The sequence below is a fragment of the Miscanthus floridulus genome, chromosome 7, assembly GCF_019320115.1.
Source record: "Miscanthus floridulus cultivar M001 chromosome 7, ASM1932011v1, whole genome shotgun sequence".
Lineage (NCBI taxonomy): Eukaryota > Viridiplantae > Streptophyta > Magnoliopsida > Poales > Poaceae > Miscanthus > Miscanthus floridulus.
Window position 1 is genome coordinate 16,418,684 of NC_089586.1, and position 20,657 is coordinate 16,439,340.

The following is a 20,657-nucleotide window of genomic DNA, read 5'->3' on the forward strand; positions in this document are numbered from 1 at the left end:
CCGCAAACGGCGAGCAGAGCTACGAGCGGAGATGCGCTAGTTACATTGATGCGGGCCGAGGCGTGGACACGGACGCCAACCTCGTGGGGTGTTCAGAAGTTGCAACAGATCATGCCACCACCACACATACCACAAACTCATTTTTGGAACATTCTTGCTCTTATGCTGCTGGCACATCTAGAAACGCAGGAACAACACGGTCTTCCGGGATGATCGGACTACGCTGGCAGGCGCTTTGGCAGCGTGCAAGACACAGGCAAACCTGTGGCGAGTCCGTCTGCCGAGAAAAGATAGGCAGACAGCAGATGCTTGGTGCTCTATCCTTAGGCCCCGTTTGGCACGGCTCGCACCAGCTTCCACTCATCCGACGAAAACACTGTAGCAGCACTGTAGCAAAAGCCGGTTTTCTCTCTCCTCCCCTCCCCCTCTCACTGACGCTGTCACTGTTCATCAAAGCCGCACAAGCCAGTTTTCCTGGCTTCTCCCCCGCGCGCTACAGTGTTTTTGCTACAGTGAGAGAAAAGTAGGAGAGAGAAAACCGGCTTTTTGCCGTCTTTTTGCTACAGTGTTTTGTCAGATAAGCCGAAGCCGGTTGAAGCTGTCCCAAACGGGGCCTTACTGCCACAATGTAAACCTTACTGCTACAATGTAAACCTGAACTAGTCTTATCTTTGAACCGTGTACTGCTATGTATTTCAAACGTCTGGCCTAGAGGGTCACTGAAATCAATATAATCTCAGGTGGGGGATCCTCCCCCCAGTCGATTTATCATAAAATAAAAAAAAACCTCGTGGGGTCACCGCAACGCAGCGCGGCCTGCATCTCGGACTGGAGCCTTGGACCATGGAGTGCAGCGAACGCGACTTGCACCTGGCTGATGCTACCATGACCGTTTGCTGACCCGCCTCGCTCGCATGTCACCGGCATGATCCTCCTCTCCGACGGGCAGGACACTTCCAGCTGCTGGACGAGCGTCAGGCCCGACGGCACCAAGAGCTACGCCGTCCTCGTGCCGTCAAAGCAGCCGGCTGGCGCCGATCCTCACGTTCGGCTTTGACACCGACCACGCCGCCGCCGCGATTCACGCCGGGTGGCACCTTCTCCTTCGTCGGGAACTAGGCGGCGATCCAGGACTCTTTCGCGCTGTGTCAGCGGGCTCCTCTCGGTGGCCGTGCTGGAGGCGCGCGTCGCCGTCGCATGCCTGCACCGGGGCGTCCGAGTCCAAGAAGGCAAGTCCGGCGCCGGGTCCAGGAAGTCAAGTCCGGCGCCTACGGCAGCTCGCCGATGGCCGCGCCGTCTCCATCGAAATGAATAGTCAGGAATGGCCTTAACGGCAAACGTGATAAAATGCTAATTTAGGGTAACGTTCATTCTTTCAATGCTATTTTATGGAACGGCAAACTTTGGATGGAATTTTCCAAACGTACCGATCTTTCAACGTTATGGAACCAATTTTCCAAGAAATTTTGGTAACACTACACTGCACTGCACTGCACCAGCCCACGGAGGAAACATTGCACGGACACGAAGCAGTCAAAGATCAGAAAGGGCTGGATGAAATCAACCCCAATCTAGAATCTAGATGCCAGGTTCCCCAATTCAAGGTTCACCTGCCAAACCGAGCGTCCCGGAAGGAGCAGAGGACTCCATGTCCCCATCCATGGGATGGGGTGGGTTACGCGGGGTTGTTGGGATTGAATGGACCTCGTCGTGATAAGAACAGGACTGACCTTGTTGGGCTGAGCATCCTGTGGCGGCGGCGGCGCCATCTCGCGCAGCTTGGAGACGCGGATGGGTGGCGGGTGATGGGCACGAGGCCGGGGTCCTAGACCCCGTGGGGTGGGGTCACGCGGTGCCGCCGCCGGCGAGCGCACAGGCACCCCAGAGGCGGAAGCGCCTGCGGACTCCGTCGACGAGGGCCAGGGCCATAGCGCCTCAACGGCGACGGCAGCGCGGTTGGCGGATAATTCCTCGCGCTCACCGTGGCTTCAACTCGCCGCGGTGCTCCGCTTCGCTTCCGTCTTCGGCGAGTCGAAAGGCCCACGAACAGCACAGTGGCACAAGTTGCTGGGCCGTTGCCATCACCGCCTCCAGAAAAATGGGAACCCGGGTCGACACGTGAGGCAAATCGCATTCAAAGCTTCTTCGGGACAAAAGCTAACAATCATTTTCGTTATAATCACAATATTTGATAAATACGCATGAGATTATAAAAGTACTTTTGAAGACAGATCATATATTTCTATAAACTGAATGTTGTGATGGCTATTGACAATCGAAGTTTAACTGGGGGAAATTCAATTCAACATTCACTGCCCAGATGCAATTGAGAACACAGGCGAAAAATAGGAAGAGCTATGCGTGCAAGAACCAAAAGCACACGGTTCAGTTCATCCTTCCCAGTTCCAAGCACAGCCATGGCGAAAGAGCATCAGAAAACAAAGAGAGGCAACCTTAACACAATGCTCGAGTTCTTGGCGTTAATCGGATCCCTGCTTCATTTTCAATCATCTTTTACAGTATCAGATCAGGGCACACGGCACACACATAGATATACAAAATTGGGAGCAGCTGATGGTGAATGTGACACAGCTGCGCAATTCCCTTTGCCGGCTGCTCTTATCTGATGGGGCGCGGCGGCATTTCTACTTTGCAGGGGCCTTGTGGAGCTTCTCGAAGGAGGGGTGTCTCAGGATCTCCTTTGCTGAAGGCCGCCTCACCGGATAAGGATCCATCATAGACTGGAAAATGGACAGTGACAGAATGTTTGAGGCTATTTTTCGCATGTTACATGCTACAAAGAAATGTTTCTGCGCAATGGTATGTATGTAGGATGCCATAGTTTGCTAAGGTCATATGGTGGGAACATACAGAATCCTTCAAAGTTGTAAATCAGCAAACAGAAACAGAGACAATAGCTCCAACTTTAAGCAACCAAATAGGTATGTAGAAAAACAAATTTACTATCAAGTAGCCAATGGCTCTGACTCAGACATAGAACTACTAAAACTTGCTCAAAAGTGAACCACAAAAACAAAATCCTGCATGTATCACCCTAGAGTTGGGAGTTGCCAGTGTATGTGCCATATGTTCGATCACAGTAGAATTTCAACAAAAGAATCAGAAGTACCAGTTCCAAACTCATATTGTGTTTATACACTAATGGTCCATGGGATTAGGTTTATAATTAGAAGATAGGTATGACGTAGGTAATACTTCATTAGTTAGAATAAATTTTTTGTTCCTAAGCTTTCAAAATTAAGAAAGTTATGCATAAATATTAAATAGTATCATTTTATCCTCATCCTGCATATTATGAAATAAAGGCCAAACAAAGTAAGCAGCTGGGTAGGAGAAGCCAGATGTTATACCTTAATTAAACTTTGAAACTGTGTTGGGCACCCTGGAAGTAATGCGATCTTACCCTCTCTAATGCTTGTGAAGTGAGGCCCAGACTCAGGAAGTGGGGTGCCTCTTATTAGCTCATAGACAGCTGCCCCAAGAGAAAAGATATCAACCTTGTCAAGATGCTCATACTTATCATTTAGCATTTCTGGAGGCATATAACGTGAATCTCCATCTACAATTGCCAAACTCCGGTTAATAAGTGTAGCACAACCAAAATCTCCGAGCTTATAAATACCATTTCTGACATATATGTTATCAGGCTTCACGTCAAGGTGTGCTATGCCACGTTCATGCATGAAATCCAAGCCTTTGCAGATCTTCAGAATCGCAAAGTTTACTATTAGTATTCATACACATGAAAAACAAGAGGAAAATGCTTTCTGGTGAAGTGAACCATATTATTAAGGAATGATGCTGAATGAACTTCTGAGGGACTAAAAAAAGAAACATCGCTAGTGCATGTCTAACAGAACTTAGGTTTACATATTTCCTCACTTGATATAAACAACTTCAAAATGGATCACTTCAATTCTAAAGCTTGCACAAGTAAAACATATTTGGACTTTGTAGATTATACACCACAAAACTAGGATGTATCCTATATCTCTTGGCATGTTATATGGATTTCAGTATTTGACTTTGTATTTGGTCAACAAGCTGGAATGGTGGACCTAACTACAACATCAAACTACCAAATGAATCAATCTAATATCTCTTCGATTCAAACTAGGACATAGAAATGTGATTTTCTCCAATTGCAAATTTGTTACAACAGTCTTCTAACCCACATGATTAGTTCCCAAAAGTCCAGAAGATATTCCTTCTAACCCACATCAAGAAAGTTATTATTCAGGAAAAAGCAAAAGTGGTAAGGCTTAGTTCTCTTATCCTATGAGCTCAGGCTCAGTGGCCAAAAGGAATAAAATTGGTAAATAACAAAGTCTCAAACCTGATACAGCAGTTCCAGGGCTTCCCCGCGCTTCAGTGGCTGGTTCCGATTCATAGATAGACAGCGATCACAGAGTTCCATCTGAATATAAAGTTGCCCATTCTCAAACCAAGAGGTGAAATATCGAACTATGTTCTCATGAGAACCTGGAAAGACATGGTACAGATGTTATAACCCTCCTAGCAAATGCAGTTGAAACTGAAGAAACAAAAGTTTACTGCATGACCTAAGGCTGCCATAGCTTGGACTTCCTTCACTGCTTGCCTCCTGCAACGGAAGATACAGCATGCAATATCAGTTGATGGACAATCATGTTCCTGGTGAAGCACAATGCTGCTATGAAATTACCTTTCCATATAATTATGCAATTTCTTGATACTCCGTTTAACAGCATACAAGCACCCATCTATCCTGTTCAGAACTTTGAACACAACACTGAAGTTGCCAGAACCAATTTTCTGGGAATTAAGCATGCCACTGTCAGTGATAAAACCATCGATCACATTGGATTGCTGCAACATGTGACTAATATATATTCATAGCATACCTCTAATTCATGGAAATCAGTTCGGTAGCGTGAAAGGCCATTACCACCAATTGAAGGAGAAAACCCTTTATACATTATAGAAGAAAAAAAACTAATTAGCTCTGTCTGAACATTTATTATAAAGACACAGATATCGATAATTTTTTATTACGCTGAGGCTGAAAAGGCATGTTATAGTTACATATTAGATGTACATGTGACTCACAGATGCATAACAGGGAAATGTACATACTTTTTGAATTACTGATAGCGCAAAATGCAATAACGATACCTGCTGAGTTGCATTGCCTCCCACCGTAAACAGCATCATCTATGCATGGATCAGTATTGAGGTATGGATTCTTGACGCATGGTGGAGGCATCACCCGGCAGCGCAGAGCCACTGCTGACTGGGAGACATAACCACCCCTCTTTTCCAGCACAGGCTGCATCGGCTGTTCTTCCGAATCATCTCGAGTCAGACTGTCAAACGGAACCGGAGTAATCTGATGGTCGAAGGAAAAGTCTGTGGATTCCAGACCTTTGGGAGAGCAATCTGCAAATATTGGCAATCAGCCATTCACCCATTAAGAGGGAGCAAGGAAACGGAGCAACACAGTCCATCAATGAGTTGATTGAGTTTACAATTGTTACTGATTACAGTTGGATCATTGGTTATTGTGGCAGAAATAGTTTCACATTCCGATCAATCAGTAATCAGTTTGAGGGGTGAGATACTGAAATTCTCTCACCGGTTCTGTACCGCTTGCTCCGAGGGTTCGCTGACTTCTCCGGAGATTTGGGGCAAGGGATGTTCTCCTGCACAAAACCAGACAAACCGTTAGGGGAAGTGGAGCTCACCACGGCACACTATCACTGCAATGGCATGCCCACACTCAAAAAAGAGAAAAATCTCATCTTCCCCACCTTGTCGTCGTCGAACTCGTTGGCCACCTGCGGCATCTCCAGCGTGATGTAGTCTGGGGTGCTGCAAACAGAGGGAAGAGGAACGGGGTTAATCTGAGACCACACACGCAGTGCCACTCAGCAAACCAACACAGAGGCTCGGTCCAGAACGTACCAGAAGAAATCCTGGCTGAGGATGCAGCAATCCTTCTCCTCCATGGTTTCGTCCGCGTCCATCGGCGATGCCTGTGGGAGCTGCGGGGGCGGCGGCGGCGGGGGCATAGACTGCGGCTGGGGAAGCTGCGGCGGCGGGGTCGGCTCGGCCCGGTAGCAGCCCAACCCCTCCCCATCCCCATCCTCCTCCTCTAGGAGCGCCTCGAAGGGGATGAGCCCGCCGGCGGGGGCGGCGAGGCGGCCGTCGGAGAGGAAGGAGATGAGGGAGACGTGCTCCAGCTGCAGCGAGAGCTTCCCGGACGGCGACCTCCCCTCGGCCTTGGCGGGCTTGACCGCCGAGGCGGCCCCGGGTGCGCGGCGCGCCTTGCCGCCGCGCGGCCGCGGGGTCTTGGTCCTCAGCATCGCCGGCGGCCGAGCGAGCGAGCGAGTGCGGGAGGGATCGACCCCTTGTCGCCCCGCGGTCGATTCGGATCCCTTGCGTTGCGGCCGCGGCGCGGGGCGGGGAATTCGTGGGGGAGGCGAGAGGAGGATGCGGCGGGGCCGGAGATGGGTGTCCACTGGCAGGGGCGCAGGGCGGCACGAGAGAGAGAGAGAGAGAGAGAGGCGCGGACGGGGAGGGATAAAATAATTAGGAATTTGAAATGAGAGCCATTACTGCGTTTCGCCGCCTCGGTCTCGTCCCCCCGTTCGGAATGCGTGCTGTCGGGCCCGGGTGAGGCGTTTCTTTCTTGATTCGGGTGTTGGGCCGGCCCAGCAATTGGTGACTCTTTCTTTAACTTGGTACTAATGAAATATTTTTTGCTCAAAAGAAAAAACTAATGAAATATTTCCATTTTGGCCCCCCTTTTTATGGCGTGGAATCCGCGTGGACGCTCATAGCTGTACCACTAGTTCCCCCGGAACAAAAAAAACTCGAGCTGTGGAAAGATCTCCAGTGAAGCGAAAAAAAAACATAAATGCTGCTAACCTGACGTTAGGACAGACACACGCTTACGCCGCGTTTAGTTTCAGGAAGCAGGAATTTCGGGCTACTGTAGCACTTTCGTTTTTATTTGGTAAATAATGTTCAAACATGGACTAATTAGGCTCAAAACGTTCGTCTCGCAATTTTCCACCAAACTGTGTAATTAGTTTTTTTTTCGTCTACATTTAATGCTCCATGCACGGACCGCAAACATTCGATGTGATGGCTACTGTAGCACTTTTTGGGATTTTGGGTTGGAACTAAACATGGGCTAGTGCAACCGTGCACCGCACAAATTATATGGACCCATCCACGGAACAACGTGCAGCCTGTTCGGTTGGCTGGTTCATATCGTTGCTGGATCGTGAAGAAGTACTACTGGCTAGTTTGTGTGAGAGAAAAATACTATTCCGACTAAAAATTTACGATCATTTACGATAAACCACAGCCAAACGAACAGGCTGGTGGTAGGCTGGTGCGCCTTTTAGTCCGCTCGAGAATATTCCAGACGTAATTTAGTCCCTATCGCCTCTCTCTTCCTCTCTGACTTCCCACACACGCTTTGCAAGTCTTATCTATCCTCTGTTCCTATTCCCGTACGTTATTCGGTCCTGTGTCACAAATAAATTTATTATAAAAATAGATTCAACGATCTATTCAATGAGAATATTAATTTTTATACATATTTAGTAAAAAGTTGTTTCTTGGTAAGCGAAAATGACAGTTATTTAGGGAAGGAGGGAGTACGTTGCAATGACAATATATGCATGTTGTAAGCATATGTTTCAAGTGTTTCGTTTTTTAGACGTATGTTTCATCTGGATGTTGCAGAAATATTTTTGATGTCGTATAACATGCATGTTTCAAGTGTTTTAGCTGTTTCATATGTATGTTGCAAGTGTTTCATCTGGACGTTGCAAAAGTAGATCTCGGTGTTGCATATGTTACTACGGCTATACACGCATGTTTCAAGCATCTGGTCCAAATGTTTCATCTGTATTCAGTCGTATGTTGCAAGTGTTTCAACTTAATGTTTCAAAAGTAGATCTAGTGGAGCACATGGTGCAATAGCGTGAGTGGCTGGCGGACATCGGCCTGCCACATCCGCCTATCGCCACTGCTAGGGTGCCGCGCGCTGGTCACTATGTGAGCGCTTGAGGCCGGCAGGCGCCTTCGCGGCGTGCATTCGCATACAGGGTGAGGCGGGCACAGCGAGGGCGCTCCTGTCTGTTACAACAGGGCGGAGTAACAGTCCTCCTATTACGCGGGCACGGCAGGCGCACTTCTATTACACGGAGACAGTACGAGAACAGGAGCAGCGCCGGACGCCTCCTGTGGCCAGACGTCCTAGGCGAATTTGAAAAAAAAATCACATTTGACAAAAAAAAATCTTGCTAAACAAACTTGTTGCGCACGATTACTGATCCAAATTTGATACCTCTGTGGGGTAGGCCTTAACATTGTCGACTAATAACAGTAAGTGATTGAGTTCACTAATTTTTTTTTGGAAAAATATTAACACTAAAGATATGGTAATATGTAAAAAAAATTGATCGAATCACCTAAAGGGCCCGAAGCGCGCCATGTTTCAAAGAGAGGATGACGGACTATTCCCATTTAATTTGATAGTTACTAAGACCCGTGTGAAAATGGAGATGTCTCCTACATTCATATGCTAATGGTCCCTAATCCCTGAATTTCTCTATTATGGGATGAGGATGAGGTCATTTCATCCTCTCAACCGAATCTAAACCATAGACAAGCCATTCCCCTTCATGTCTTAGGGGATGGGGATCCCGCGGGGATTAATTCCCTAGGATGAAAATGTGAAGAAAATCTTCCTCACGAGGTCTCACGTGAATGTGAACAAATATTTTTTTTCTCCTCACAAGAACAAGGACGAGGGACCATTCTACAACCAGAAATTCCACGTTGCTATCTTTACTATGTCACCCATAATATGTGCGCACGAATAAGGTACTCATCATCGTTGCAAAATGAGACTCATGAGTTGGGACTCACCGTCTGTCACGGGTGAGTGGCGAGTGGTGTTGTAGCCAGCACTACCGATCATGCTTAATGACTCTTTATTTTTAGGGTTCTAGGACCAAGGCCCAAAATGTCTCTTTATTTATTGGAACAATGCAGTTTTATAAAGAAACAAAGATAGCTAATGCAAAAAACATCACAGGAAAGTACCACGGTTCTTCAATTGAGAAAAGAGACACCGGCACACCGGCCGCACGCTGGGAGAAGCGGACGGGCACGGGCAGGCAGGGGCTGCGACTGCGACCGTGACCGTGACTGTGACCGTTAGGGTGTGTGTTTGTGTTGAGTAAAGTGCAGTCCCGGTCCCTGAACTGGTTTTAAGGTGTCATGCCGGTCCATCAATTAATAAAGTATGTCATTACCATCCATAATTGCTGTTAGGGTCTCAATTAGGTCCAAAACGGGTCTGGACGGCGATTACTGCATACGTGGCTTAGCCAGCGTGGCTGGTGACGTGGGTGGAGGCACGGGCCATCTACGTCGATATGCAAAAAGGACTCCAACACCTGTGTGCATCTTTTTGTTCATCTGTGTTGGTTTCCTCACGCGGTTCGTGTGGAGATGATCTTGCTGTGCCAGCGATCACCTTAGATCTGAGCGAGGTGGCGCGAGAGAAGGTGACGGAACCCCCACGACGGAGCCCCATGGCGGCGCGATTACGACAGAAAGGGGGAACCACAACTGCATTACGGTTAGTAATTTCGGTGGATAATCCTATGCATCTACTTATCGTAGGAGGTTTGTCATAGAGATTTTGGCTGGTATTGTAGGTCAAGGTGGTGAGGAATTCACTGTTGAGGTTCACCATGGCGGATTTTTTTTGGTTTTGGTCGTCTCAGAACATACGTAGATGAGAAAATCGACCGCAGATACTTGGTCCCCTTTATGGTTTGATGACTTTGCGAAACATTAGGCTACACAAAGAGCCAAACATTGAAGTACATGGAGGGGGTTCAATTCTAAACAAAGCGAACAGGGGTTATCTGATAAAATATCAAGCTGCCTGCCACGTACGCATGCCAGGTCGACGCGGGCAATCGCCGTCCGGACCCATTTTGGACCTAATTGAGGCCCTAACATCGATTACGGGTGGTAATGGCATACTTTATTAATTGAGGCCCTAACATCGATTACGGGTGTAATGACACCTTTTTCAACCAAGGACCGGGACTGTACTTTCCTTGTGTGTTTTTATTTTCCTTTCTGTGTGCAGGGTAGCATGCCAAACGTGTCGGGGGTATGTACGTATAGTACACAGTTTCGAACGCGCGTACGGCAACAACCCGGCGGTAGCAGCACCCTTTGGTAGGTAGTAGAAGAGCAGTAGATTCCTCGCCAAAAAAGAAAGAATGAATGAAAGAGCGGTAGTAGATGCAGCAATGTGGCTTCAAATGCTTCCTTCCTTCATGAATCAAGGTCGGGTAGCTGGGGTTTTCTGATTCGAGACCATGACGAAGATGTGGTGATGACGGGGAGAGGAAAGATTAACAATGTGCTAAGCGCTTTCCATGCGGAGCTGATAGGTTGTCTGCAAGGCATCCAAGTAGCGACTAATTTGGGAATCCGGAATCTCATCCTGGAGACAGATGCGATGAATGTTCAGCGAGTGATCTTGTCCCACAGCTACGATGTAAGGCTGGAAGGGGCCCTGATCGAGGATTTCAAGGCGATGACAATGTTGAATTTTAGTAATTTTGTATGTAAATTTTTGGGTAGAACTGCCAATAGGGCTGCCTATGTTTTGGCGGGGTTGGGTTATGATTGCATCGAAGGAGAGCCGCTCATTTATAGCTCCGGTCCGGATGATGTCATTGTAATTGTTTCTGACGATTTGTCAGTTAAGTGATGAATCGGCTAAAGTTCAAAAAAAAAAACGACACGGTTCCTTGGACTAAGTAAGCGAGCAAGGGAGTCAGCAGGCGTGAACGCATCACGGCGAACCGGCCAGCAGCGCTCTCACAGTCTCACGCCTCGAAGGAAGAAGAAGCACAAGATCGGGACACCTCACCTCTCACCTCAGCACCACCAGTCACCACGGCATCCCATTCGCAGCCCCGTCCGTGGTCAGAGGATACAGGGAGCGTCAGCGTCAGCAGTCGTGGTCAGACACGAGACGCGGTCCGAGAGTCCGAGGCCGATTGATTTTTTATTAGCACAAGCAGGGGCCAAGCAGATAGTACTACTTTCCCTCCTAATCGGCCGTAAGTCCCCTGTCCCCACCGCGGCTGATGCACTGCACTGAAACGAGCAGAAACAAGCAGTAGAGCAGCCGAACACCCTCAGCGGCCCGCCACACGGGCCCCACCCACGGCTCTTGCCTCGCCTGCTGCTTCCTGCCTTCCCCGACGGCCGCCGGCACCCCCTCCCGCTGCCGTGCCGGGTGGTTGGCCGCCTCGCTGTCCGCGCGCCGGTCAACCGCGTCGTGCTCGTGCCTGTGCCTGTGCCTGCACCCCCCACCGACTGCGAACTCGCGATGGCCTCCTCGCTTACGGATGCCTAGACTAGATTATTGCACTAGATGCCGCTGGATGTATTGTACAGTAACAGTATGGATCAATTCCTCGCCGTAAGCCGATGGAGAACTCTCCTATTACCGCATTGTTTAATGGTCTAATCGCCCTGTAGATCCAGCTCGGCACGGCAGCTTAAGACCAGTCTCCTTCCGCTTCGCCTTTCTCCCTTCAGCTTGGCATCTCCACCCTTCCTTCCTTGCCTGGCGTTCCCACCCCCTGCCACCTCGCCCGCTCTCGGCTCCACCCCCTCGGCCCTCGGCGGCTCGGCCGGCGTCTCATCGGGAGTAAAGGGGGCTGCTTTGGGCGCGGCGCGGTGCAGCCCCCCTACCCCCAGATCTGGGCCGCGGGTGCCAGCCGGCGGCGGCGGCGGGCGGCAGGAGGAGCAGGACGGAGCGCGAGATGAAGTCGTCGCTGAGGAGCCGGCAGGAGCCGCGGCGGGTCAGCAACGGCGTCATCATCGGCGCCATGCTGCTGTCCCTCTGCGTCCTCAGCATCGTCAAGGCCAGATACTGCGCCACCTCCTTCGGTGCGTTGCGTGCGTGCGTTTGTTCGTCACCTCTCATCTCTTCCCTTTCCTTCGTGTGTCTGGAGATGGTGGGGACTGCGGCTGACGCTGCTGTGGTGTGGTTCGTGCAGGCAAGGCCGAGGACCAGCTCCAGGAGCAGATGAACTCCAGCATCCGGATGGAGCCGGAGGAGTCGTCGCCGGCCAGGACGCCCGGAGGTCGGTCTGCTCTGCTCCCCGAATCAAATCGAGCTCCAGGGACTCTAATCTCTCGGAAATTCGGCATCCCCACTGTCTGCGCTGACAAATTTCTTCTCTTGCGGTGTCTCAGAGGAGGAGCAGGAAGAGGAAGAAGAAGATGTGGCCGCCGCCACCACCACAGCGCCCGCGGTGACGAAGACGCCGCCGGCCGTCACGGCCACCGGCGGCAAGGGGGGCAAGGGCAAGCCGACGTGCTACATGACGAGCAAGCGGTCGGAGCGGTGCGACGCGTCAGGTGACATCCGGGTGGACGGGAACCGCTCCGCCATCTACGTCAGCGGGATAGACCGGGAGTGGAAGACCAAGCCGTACGCGCGCTACCACGACCCCGTGGCCATGGCCCACGTCCGCGAGTACACACTCAAGCCGCTCCCGGCGGCGGCGGCGCCGGCGTGCACCAGGAACCACTCCGTCCCCGGCTTCCTCTTCTCCAACGGCGGCTTCTCCGGCAACCTGTACCACGACTACACGGACGTGCTGGTGCCGCTGTTCATCAGCACGCACCAGTTCCGTGGCCGCGTGCAGTTCCTGCTCAGCGGGATGAAGCCGTGGTGGGTGGGCAAGTTCACCCCGTTCTTCAAGCAGCTCACCAAGTACGACGTCATCGACGTGGACAACGACCAGGAGGTGCACTGCTTCCCGCGGATCGTGGTCGGCGCCACCTTCCACAAGGACATGGGCGTGGACCCGCGCCGGTCGCCGGGCCACGTCTCCGTGGTGGGCTTCAAGCGCGCGCTGCGCCGCGCGTTCGGTCTGGAGCGCGAGGCGGCGTCCCGCGGCGGCGCCACGGGGCACGGGAAGCCACGCCTCCTCATCATCTCCCGCCGTGGCTCCCGCCGGTTCCTGAACGAGCGGGAGATGGCGCGGGCCGCCGCCGCCGCCGGGTTCGAGGTGCGGGTGGCGGAGCCCGACCAGCACACGGACATGGCGACGTTCGCGGCGCTGGTGAACTCGGCGGACGTGATGGTGGGCGTGCACGGCGCCGGGCTCACCAACATGGTGTTCCTGCCCCGCGGCGCCGTGCTCATCCAGGTGGTGCCGTTCGGCGGGCTGGAGTGGCTCACGGGCGTCACGTTCAAGGACCCCGCCGCGGACATGGAGGTGAGCTACATGGACTACAACGTGAAGCTGGAGGAGAGCTCGCTGATCGACCAGTACCCGAGGAACCACCAGGTGCTCACCGACCCCTACGCCGTGCACAAGCAGGGCTGGGACGCGCTCAAGACGGCCTACCTGGACAAGCAGAACATCCGGATGGATCTGGACAGGTTCAGGGCCACACTGCGGGAGGCGATGAGCCGGTTGCCGGCTCCGTGACCGCCGGCCGCCGTGAGCTCCAACTGCCCGGTCCGGAGGTGGGAGGAGGTAGATAGGTTGGTGTATCTATCGTCCCCGCTGTATGCTCAAGTTGACTCTTCTTCCTCCCCTTTTTTCTTCCTTTTACTAGCAAGATTCATTTGATCCATTGTTTTGTTGTGTTATTATTACTACTACATAAGGAATCTCATGGGAAAATAATGAGCAATCAGTCAAAGCAAGACCAAGTTGTTATAAATTTATAATAGAGAGAGGCCAGCTGAATCCAGCACAGATGTTTATTTGTTAATTTATACTAGTATAGCAAGTAAACCCTTTTGTGATTATTGGTTACTCATGTAGTCATGTGTATGGATGCCAAGATCAAGATGTAAAGTACTCCAGCAAGGATTATTAAACTTTATTTAGCCTGATCGTTGGTTGGTTTCTGGACTGATAAACCCGACTGATGCTGATTTACTGTGAGAGAAAAATATTATACCATCTCTGACCTCCCCCGTTTCTGAATTTCTCCTCAAGGTTTTTGTCATATCTGCTTAGCCATTGCCGTGTATGCAAGTTCCCTATCGCGGTGGGCGGTGGCTGGATCGCATTTCTATGCCTGCCTCCAAATGGAATCGAGTCGGTTGAATGGGTAGTGGTAGCAGGCAGCAGAAGTAACGATGGCAACGGATATCGTCGGAATATTCTCCTTCCCGCTATAGAGAATTTATTCTGTTTCTGTCTCCGTTAACTGTCTCGACTATAGATTTTTGTCTATCCCCGTACCCATCGGCATCGGTCGGGTAACAGATACCCGACGAGTACTGCATACCCGATAAATAAGGACACTTGGAGTCGCAACTTTGCAATTGAAGACGTTTCTTCTTCACCCGGGTATAAGTGTCGGAGTCTCGGAGATGCCGAGGAGAAGGAGCGAGGTTGCGAGGAGAATGAGCAAAGGTGGCAGAGAGACCGAACTGAGGAAGCGAGGTGCACGAGCGCTCGTGAGACAGACGTGCTTGTGCTGTTGGCAGAGATGGTGAGGAAAAATTGAACTAGGGTTTCTAGAACACACAAACTATATATTTGATTATTCATATTTGGGTTAAAATACCTATGTGAACTTCTTTGGGCCTAATACTCGCATGACAGCTTAAATAGTCGGGTTTCCCAACGGGTAACGGAGACGGATAAACAGAGAACGTTTTCGTACTCGCTATATCCGTCGGGGATAGAGTCTTATCTATTTAGATGTCTACGGGTAAAGATATAATTCCATCTCATTCTTTAATGGATCAAATACCCATCGAGTATCGGGACGTTGCCATCTTTAAGCAGAAGTGACTGGGCCAAAGCCTGGTTTGGCCACTAGCCAGCCAATGGAAGCGTCCACGGCAGCGGAGCGTACCCACCGCGACGGCGACGGCGACGGCGACCGGCGCGTCGCGTCAGCGGACAGCGGCCGGAGGGCGCGGATGGATGAGGCGGTAGTGGAACGGAGCGGAGGAAAAGGTCAGTGACTTTGCCGTGCAGGCCCGGCTCGAGCTCTCCCCTTGTCGCGGCGCGGTTCGGCAGGACGGCGGCGGCGGCGGAGGATGGGCCGTCTCGTGACGAGCGGACGGGGCGGGATCGCGGCGCGATTGCCGGACGGCCGGCTCGATCCCAAAGGAAGGAGAAGGTTCAAGGTTGGGTTGGGTCCGCCTCCGTCCGCCACGGCTCCTCGTCGACGCACGCACGCTTCACTTTTGCGGAAGTGCGACGCCGGCTGCCAAACGGCCAACTGCCCCACCGGCCACCGTATTGTCACCTTGGACGAGGACGAGAGAAGTGGGAACCAGAAGCTTCCATCCGATCTTTCCCGTGTAGCCCGCCCTCGTGTCGTAGACCGTCGTGTAGCCCATGGGAAAAAGCCAGTCTGCCCCCGGTACTGCATCAGCAAGGACCAGCGGTGGCACGTGAGCAACAAATGTCTACTGCCTCCGTCCAGACAAGAACACAACTAAGTGCGGTGTACCAAAAAAAGTAGTTTATATTTAACTAAATTTCTAGTAAATACTATTTATATTTACGGCTCTAAAATAATTTATTGTAAAAATATATTTCATAATTAATCTAATGATATTTATTTGATATCATAATATTGATATTTTTTATCTATAATTGATCAAACTTATGATACAAAACTATAACACTGTGCTAGAATTGCATTTTTTCTTGGACGGAGGGAATATATTGCTGATATAGACCTTCGGTGCACCATTTAAAGTTCTGAAGACTTAGAAATACATTTTCAAAATGCATGGATCTATGTGGCACACACTTACAAGTTCGACCGCTAGTGTTTAACTCTTTAGAAAAACTATAATGACTTAGAGTCTGTTTGGATTCTTATGTCGAAAGTTTAGTTGACTAAAGTTGAGTAAAACTTTAGATCACTTTAGCTCATTTGTGTGGTCTAAAGTTTTGTGAGATTGTCTAAACTTTAGACAACACTTTAGATCTACTGTTTTGAGCCTTAAGAACTAAATGGTCTAAAGTTTAGTTGCTAAATTTTGCACCATGAGATCTAAAAAAAAATCTTATGACTTGAAATGGAGGAAGTACTCGTCATAAGTCTGGGAGTTATAGAAAGTAGGTCTAGTAGTGGCCAAGTTGGGTCTTGGGCAGTAACTCAGTTCAATGTCTCCTGCTCTTTCTATTCCAAATTATAGATGTGACATTTCTAGATACATATATAAAAACTAAAACGTCTTATAATTTGAAACGGATGTGATGGTATTTAGTTAGGAGTGCTATGTAGGTCAAAAGTACTTTTGGCGTTTGACTTTAAGTTGAGGGCCTTGGTAACACATGTTTAACCTCTGATATTTTTTTAGAAGTCATTCCAATATAGCCCCCCCCCCCCCCCCCCCCCCCTAGGCGGCTTCGGTCGATAATCATTTCTACCTGATTCTGTGGACGTAGTGCACTACTGCTGACGACTCCCAGCTCAGTAGAGCCTCCCTACCGGCATGAACGCGGGAGCCCCCCCCCCCCCCCCCCCCCCCCCCCCTCAAGTCCACTCTACTACAAATTTTGGCCATATCTTTTTTTTGTTTTTTGCGAGTGAAGAGAGAGCTTTATTAGCTAGAAATAGGAGAATTACAATTGGCATTGAGTGAGTTCAAGACACACGCAGGAGCTTGACCCAACCAAGCCGTAGAATGTTTACATCTTCTAGCATACAAAGCTATATCTGACGGTGAAGAAGAAAAGTGTCAGGGAGAAGAACCGTGTTTGTCACTGTACGCAAGCATAAAACAGTGTTTTTCTCCCGCAACATTTCAGCATAAGTATTAACATAAGCCAAATTTCAGCATAAACGAACAAGACGTTACTTCCGATTCCACCGACTGATAGACGACGACGTGTTCATTAGCAACAAAAATGTAAAGACAGCCTATTCATCCACGGACCAATCTAGCACGCATTAGTGGGGTCGAGAATGAACGAACGGAGGAGCTGAGATGACTTGGTCTCTTCTCTCTTCTCTCTTCTCTCTGTCCTGTCGTCGTTTAATAAACACAGGACAGTGATTGGAACTGGACAGATGATGATTCCTGATTCGAGTTACGGGGTGGACAAACAAACAGACAGAGACAAACGGCATCTCGATCGGACAAGCGTGGTCTGACGTGGACGCCGCAACCGGAGCGCACGCTCACACACACTAACGACGCTGTACTTGCATCGTCCGACCCGTTGTTCGCCTAGCCTGGCTCCCGGACTCGACACATCCACGAATGATCACCCGGACAGCTCGTTCGCTAGCTCATTCCAACAAGCCACTGGACTCGCTCAGCCATGGGTTTGGATGGAGATGGATCAGCCGATTCGGCCGTCGCTGCTGGTGACTCTGCGAGCAGGCGGCGACGGGACAACAGGGCTAGTAGAGAGTAGAGTGAGCAGTGAAGCACCACCACCACAGCGGCACAGCAGGTGAGGTCACGGCCGTGTCAACTGCCAAGCATGCATGCACAGGCCGGAGCGATCTCTCCGGGATGGATGGAGCCTCCTCGACTCCTCGTCGGTCGTCCGGTTGCCATCCGGTGGCAGCAGACCAGCAGTACAGCAGTGGGTAACAGCAACAGGTAGTACGCGTGTAGTACTCCGATCCAAGCCAAGCCACCGACACACAGGGAGGAAGCCAAGTTGTACAGCGGAACAAGCAAGGCAAGGCTTTGTTCAGACGAGACGCCCGCGTATCATTTCCAGTTGTACTTGTGGAAAACACGGACATGGCGGGCGGTATGTACCTAACGTGCATGGTGAGTGGTGAGCGAGTACCGAGTACGAGTATTATGTGGCTGGATGGATGCCACAAGAGACAAAAAGGGTTGACTCGTCACAACAGAGCAGAGCCAAACAACGTTCACGCACGAGAGCTCAACGTAAAGGTATCATAATAAATTAGCATCTCTCTTTTATTGATGAAATGATACTGTAACGTGCTGTACCAAAGCATGGCTGCTGTGGCCGTCACGAATTATTGCAGATGCCTGCCTTCCTTCCGGCTAGGGGTAAAAGCACAAAAGAAATCATCCTGTTCGCTTGGTTTATAAGCCGTATTTTTTCAGCCAACGAATAATATTTTTCTCTCACAGTAAATTAGTCAACAGTACTTTCAGCCATGGCTTATCAACCAAGCGAACAGGGCACAAAACGTCATCCCCACATTTCGCCGAGCTGAACTTCCTTCCAGCATGATTACTGTAGTTTACAAACCGATAGAATGAAAAGCTGTGCTGAATGCATAATGGGCAGTGGCAGATCTAAAAACACGTGCTACGAGGAGTTTCGTAGCCTTATTTTCTACATTTAGCCTCTCCTTCTAATCTTCGGTGACTGTAAACTTGTAGCGCAGGTTTAGGAGGGGCTTCATACATCTGGCGACGGGAGTAGTGGCTCGAGCCCCGGCTGCTGACCCAGTGCTAAATCCGCCTCTTTATTCATGGGTTTCCATCACATAAAAGAGTCGATTTTCAACCAAACAAAAAGAAGTCAAATGTTTCAAATTTCACCGGGCCTACAAAACAATACTAACATTTATGATAAGAGCAAGTACCGTTACAATAATCGTATAATATATTTTCATATTTAACATAAGAATGGCGATACTGTTTTTCTATAAACTATTTTTTTTTTGCATATCATACAATACAGATACACATTATTATTGAAAGAATAATACCATTAAATATTTAAATCTTAAAATAAAAAAACAAACATTTATGTTAAGTTGAATACTAAAAATCTAGTGAGCATGTGACCAACACAACAAAAATAATCAAACTGAGGTTCGTCTAATTTCTATTAACTAAGGGTATGTTTGATACACATGACTAGTTACTAAATGGGCTATAAATTAGCCTAAATTTACCTATGGTTGGCTAACTAGTTGGTTAACAAAATAACAATAACAACTAATTGAAGACTTGCCTTAAAAAATTAGCTCATCTATTAGCCTTTTCATTTACATACACTAAAGCTAATTTAGGTTAATTTTTAGTTAGCTAGCAATTAGCCTCGATCAAACATCCAAACGGTGCAGCCTCTCACTTCTGCTGCTCCGGTCTCCCGTCGTGCGCCTGTCCCGGCGGCCATGTCGGTGGCCCCGCCGCGCCGGCGCGCATGTGTCGCCACCACCAACCTCGATGCGTGGCACGGCATGGTATTGGCATGGCCGACAGATAGGACGCAAGACGACGCGCGATAGATTCCGTTCCTGGAGCAGAGAAAGCCGAGACGCACCCGCATGTGCGCTGCTCGTGGTCGTGGATTAGTGGGCCCAACCGCCGAGGTTAACAACTCCCAAATTGGCCCACCCGCGCATCATCATCAGCCCATCACCGTCACCCCCTGACGATCGCTCGTGTTTGAGCTAGTAATTGTAAACTGGCATGTCCTGCCTTTTACGGGTTCCTTTTGTTTTTTATTAAAAAAAACTATTCATAGGGGAACCTTACTATAAAAAAACATATAGGAGATTAGAGCACATTTACACGCGAAGCAGAAGCAGGTACCCATGACATGGGAAGTTGGGAAACGAACAAAGCTTGCTAGTGCCAGTGCTAGTGCTTTGTACTAGGAACGGGCAGGCATGACACAACGTGGTGGTTGCCCAACTTGTTGGTTTCCACATCCGGAGACTGCACCGGGGAGGACAGCGACCGCTGAACCACCGGAAGCAAGTCTTCTCCCCATGTCCTCTACTAGCTCACAAAAAAAAAAAATGATAGAGACAAAACAAGATCAGAATAAAATGTTGTTCGTGACTTAACTTAGGATTCGTGTCATTGTGACCAAAGATTTACGTATATAGTATCTATTATATATTTCATCATAACGAGATTCCGTCGCATTATTATTTATTAATCAGTCAGCTGCTTGTGTGTGTGCGTCTCTCATGGCCACCAGATCCACGGAGATGAGGTGAGACGTAGCCCGTGCAATGATGCGCGCATCCGAGCTACCTTTTCCGTCCCGTGTGCCTGGCTCGATGGGGTTAGCTACTTAGTTATATATGGCTTAACAACTAATCATGCCATCAGCAGAGCACTGTACAGGAGGGGCTAATTGGTACCAGCAGTATTACGCGCGCGTTGCACGGACCACGCACTTTTGTTTTTGGTTGGAAGTAATGTGGATTTTGAGGTCGGTCTTTGGGGGCGTTGGCGCGTTGCATTGCTCTTGCGGAAGGTTGGCGACTTCGTAGACGACGTGCAAACGACCTGTACGTGTCACGCCACGTTTGTCTTCTTCTACTTTTTCTTTTGTTTGCCTCAGTTTCAGTGTGTGGGTGGGGTGGGGGGGTTGATGTGATGATGTAATACTAATAATATGGTAGTTCACTGTTCACGCATCTAAAAAGCTAGTACATGCAGATTTTGGCCCGGTCTTCGTAAAAAAACAAGTCGAAATATTGTTCCGGCTGATTTATTGTGAGAGAAAAATAATGTTCCAACTGAAAAGCAAGTTGAAAAGTACGGATTATAAGAGAAACGAACCGGACATTTATTTACGCGAAAAGAAAAGATATCTTTACTTCGTCAGCATGTTCGTTCA

The 20,657-nt window shown here is 49.5% G+C and overlaps 2 protein-coding genes across 3 annotated transcripts; one reads left to right on the forward strand and one right to left on the reverse strand.

Annotated features, from left to right (window-relative positions):
* Window positions 1–2,243: 2,243 nt before the first annotated feature.
* LOC136462688 (wee1-like protein kinase) lies at window positions 2,244–6,520 on the reverse strand. 2 transcript variants are annotated; one of them, XM_066461751.1, is made up of 11 exons: window positions 5,965–6,520; window positions 5,811–5,871; window positions 5,636–5,702; window positions 5,176–5,439; window positions 4,905–4,969; window positions 4,706–4,815; window positions 4,584–4,624; window positions 4,358–4,503; window positions 3,644–3,725; window positions 3,372–3,493; window positions 2,244–2,741 (listed from the first exon to the last, which is right to left on the reverse strand). In XM_066461751.1, exons 1-11 carry the CDS (start codon window positions 6,363–6,365, stop codon window positions 2,646–2,648), a joined length of 1,455 nt encoding a protein of 484 aa, XP_066317848.1. In that variant the 5' UTR covers window positions 6,366–6,520; the 3' UTR covers window positions 2,244–2,645. The 2 variants fall into 2 exon arrangements, with proteins under 2 accessions (XP_066317848.1, XP_066317847.1); XM_066461750.1 differs by having other exon boundaries at window positions 3,372–3,725.
* A 4,770-nt stretch (window positions 6,521–11,290) lies between these two features.
* LOC136466613 (alpha-1,3-arabinosyltransferase XAT2-like) lies at window positions 11,291–13,844 on the forward strand. Its single transcript, XM_066465083.1, has 3 exons — window positions 11,291–12,015; window positions 12,126–12,212; window positions 12,325–13,844. Exons 1-3 carry the CDS (start codon window positions 11,889–11,891, stop codon window positions 13,569–13,571), a joined length of 1,461 nt encoding a protein of 486 aa, XP_066321180.1. The 5' UTR covers window positions 11,291–11,888; the 3' UTR covers window positions 13,572–13,844.
* Window positions 13,845–20,657: the final 6,813 nt, after the last annotated feature.

What these genes read in the sequence shown, in the direction of transcription:
- LOC136462688 (XM_066461750.1), bottom strand. Translation starts at nt 6,365, where the DNA reads ATGCTGAGGACCAAGACCCCGCGGCCGCGCGGCGGCAAGGCGCGCCGC. An exon ending in CTCAGCCAGGATTTCTTCTG is followed by an intron (nt 5,872 to 5,964) that starts GTACGTTCTGGA and finishes CTCTGTTTGCAG; the next exon opens with CACCCCAGACTACATCACGC. An exon ending in CTGATTTCCATGAATTAGAG is followed by an intron (nt 4,816 to 4,904) that starts GTATGCTATGAA and finishes CTTAATTCCCAG; the next exon opens with AAAATTGGTTCTGGCAACTT.
- LOC136466613 (XM_066465083.1), top strand. Translation starts at nt 11,889, where the DNA reads ATGAAGTCGTCGCTGAGGAGCCGGCAGGAGCCGCGGCGGGTCAGCAAC. An exon ending in ATACTGCGCCACCTCCTTCG is followed by an intron (nt 12,016 to 12,125) that starts GTGCGTTGCGTG and finishes TGGTTCGTGCAG; the next exon opens with GCAAGGCCGAGGACCAGCTC. An exon ending in GCCGGCCAGGACGCCCGGAG is followed by an intron (nt 12,213 to 12,324) that starts GTCGGTCTGCTC and finishes GCGGTGTCTCAG; the next exon opens with AGGAGGAGCAGGAAGAGGAA.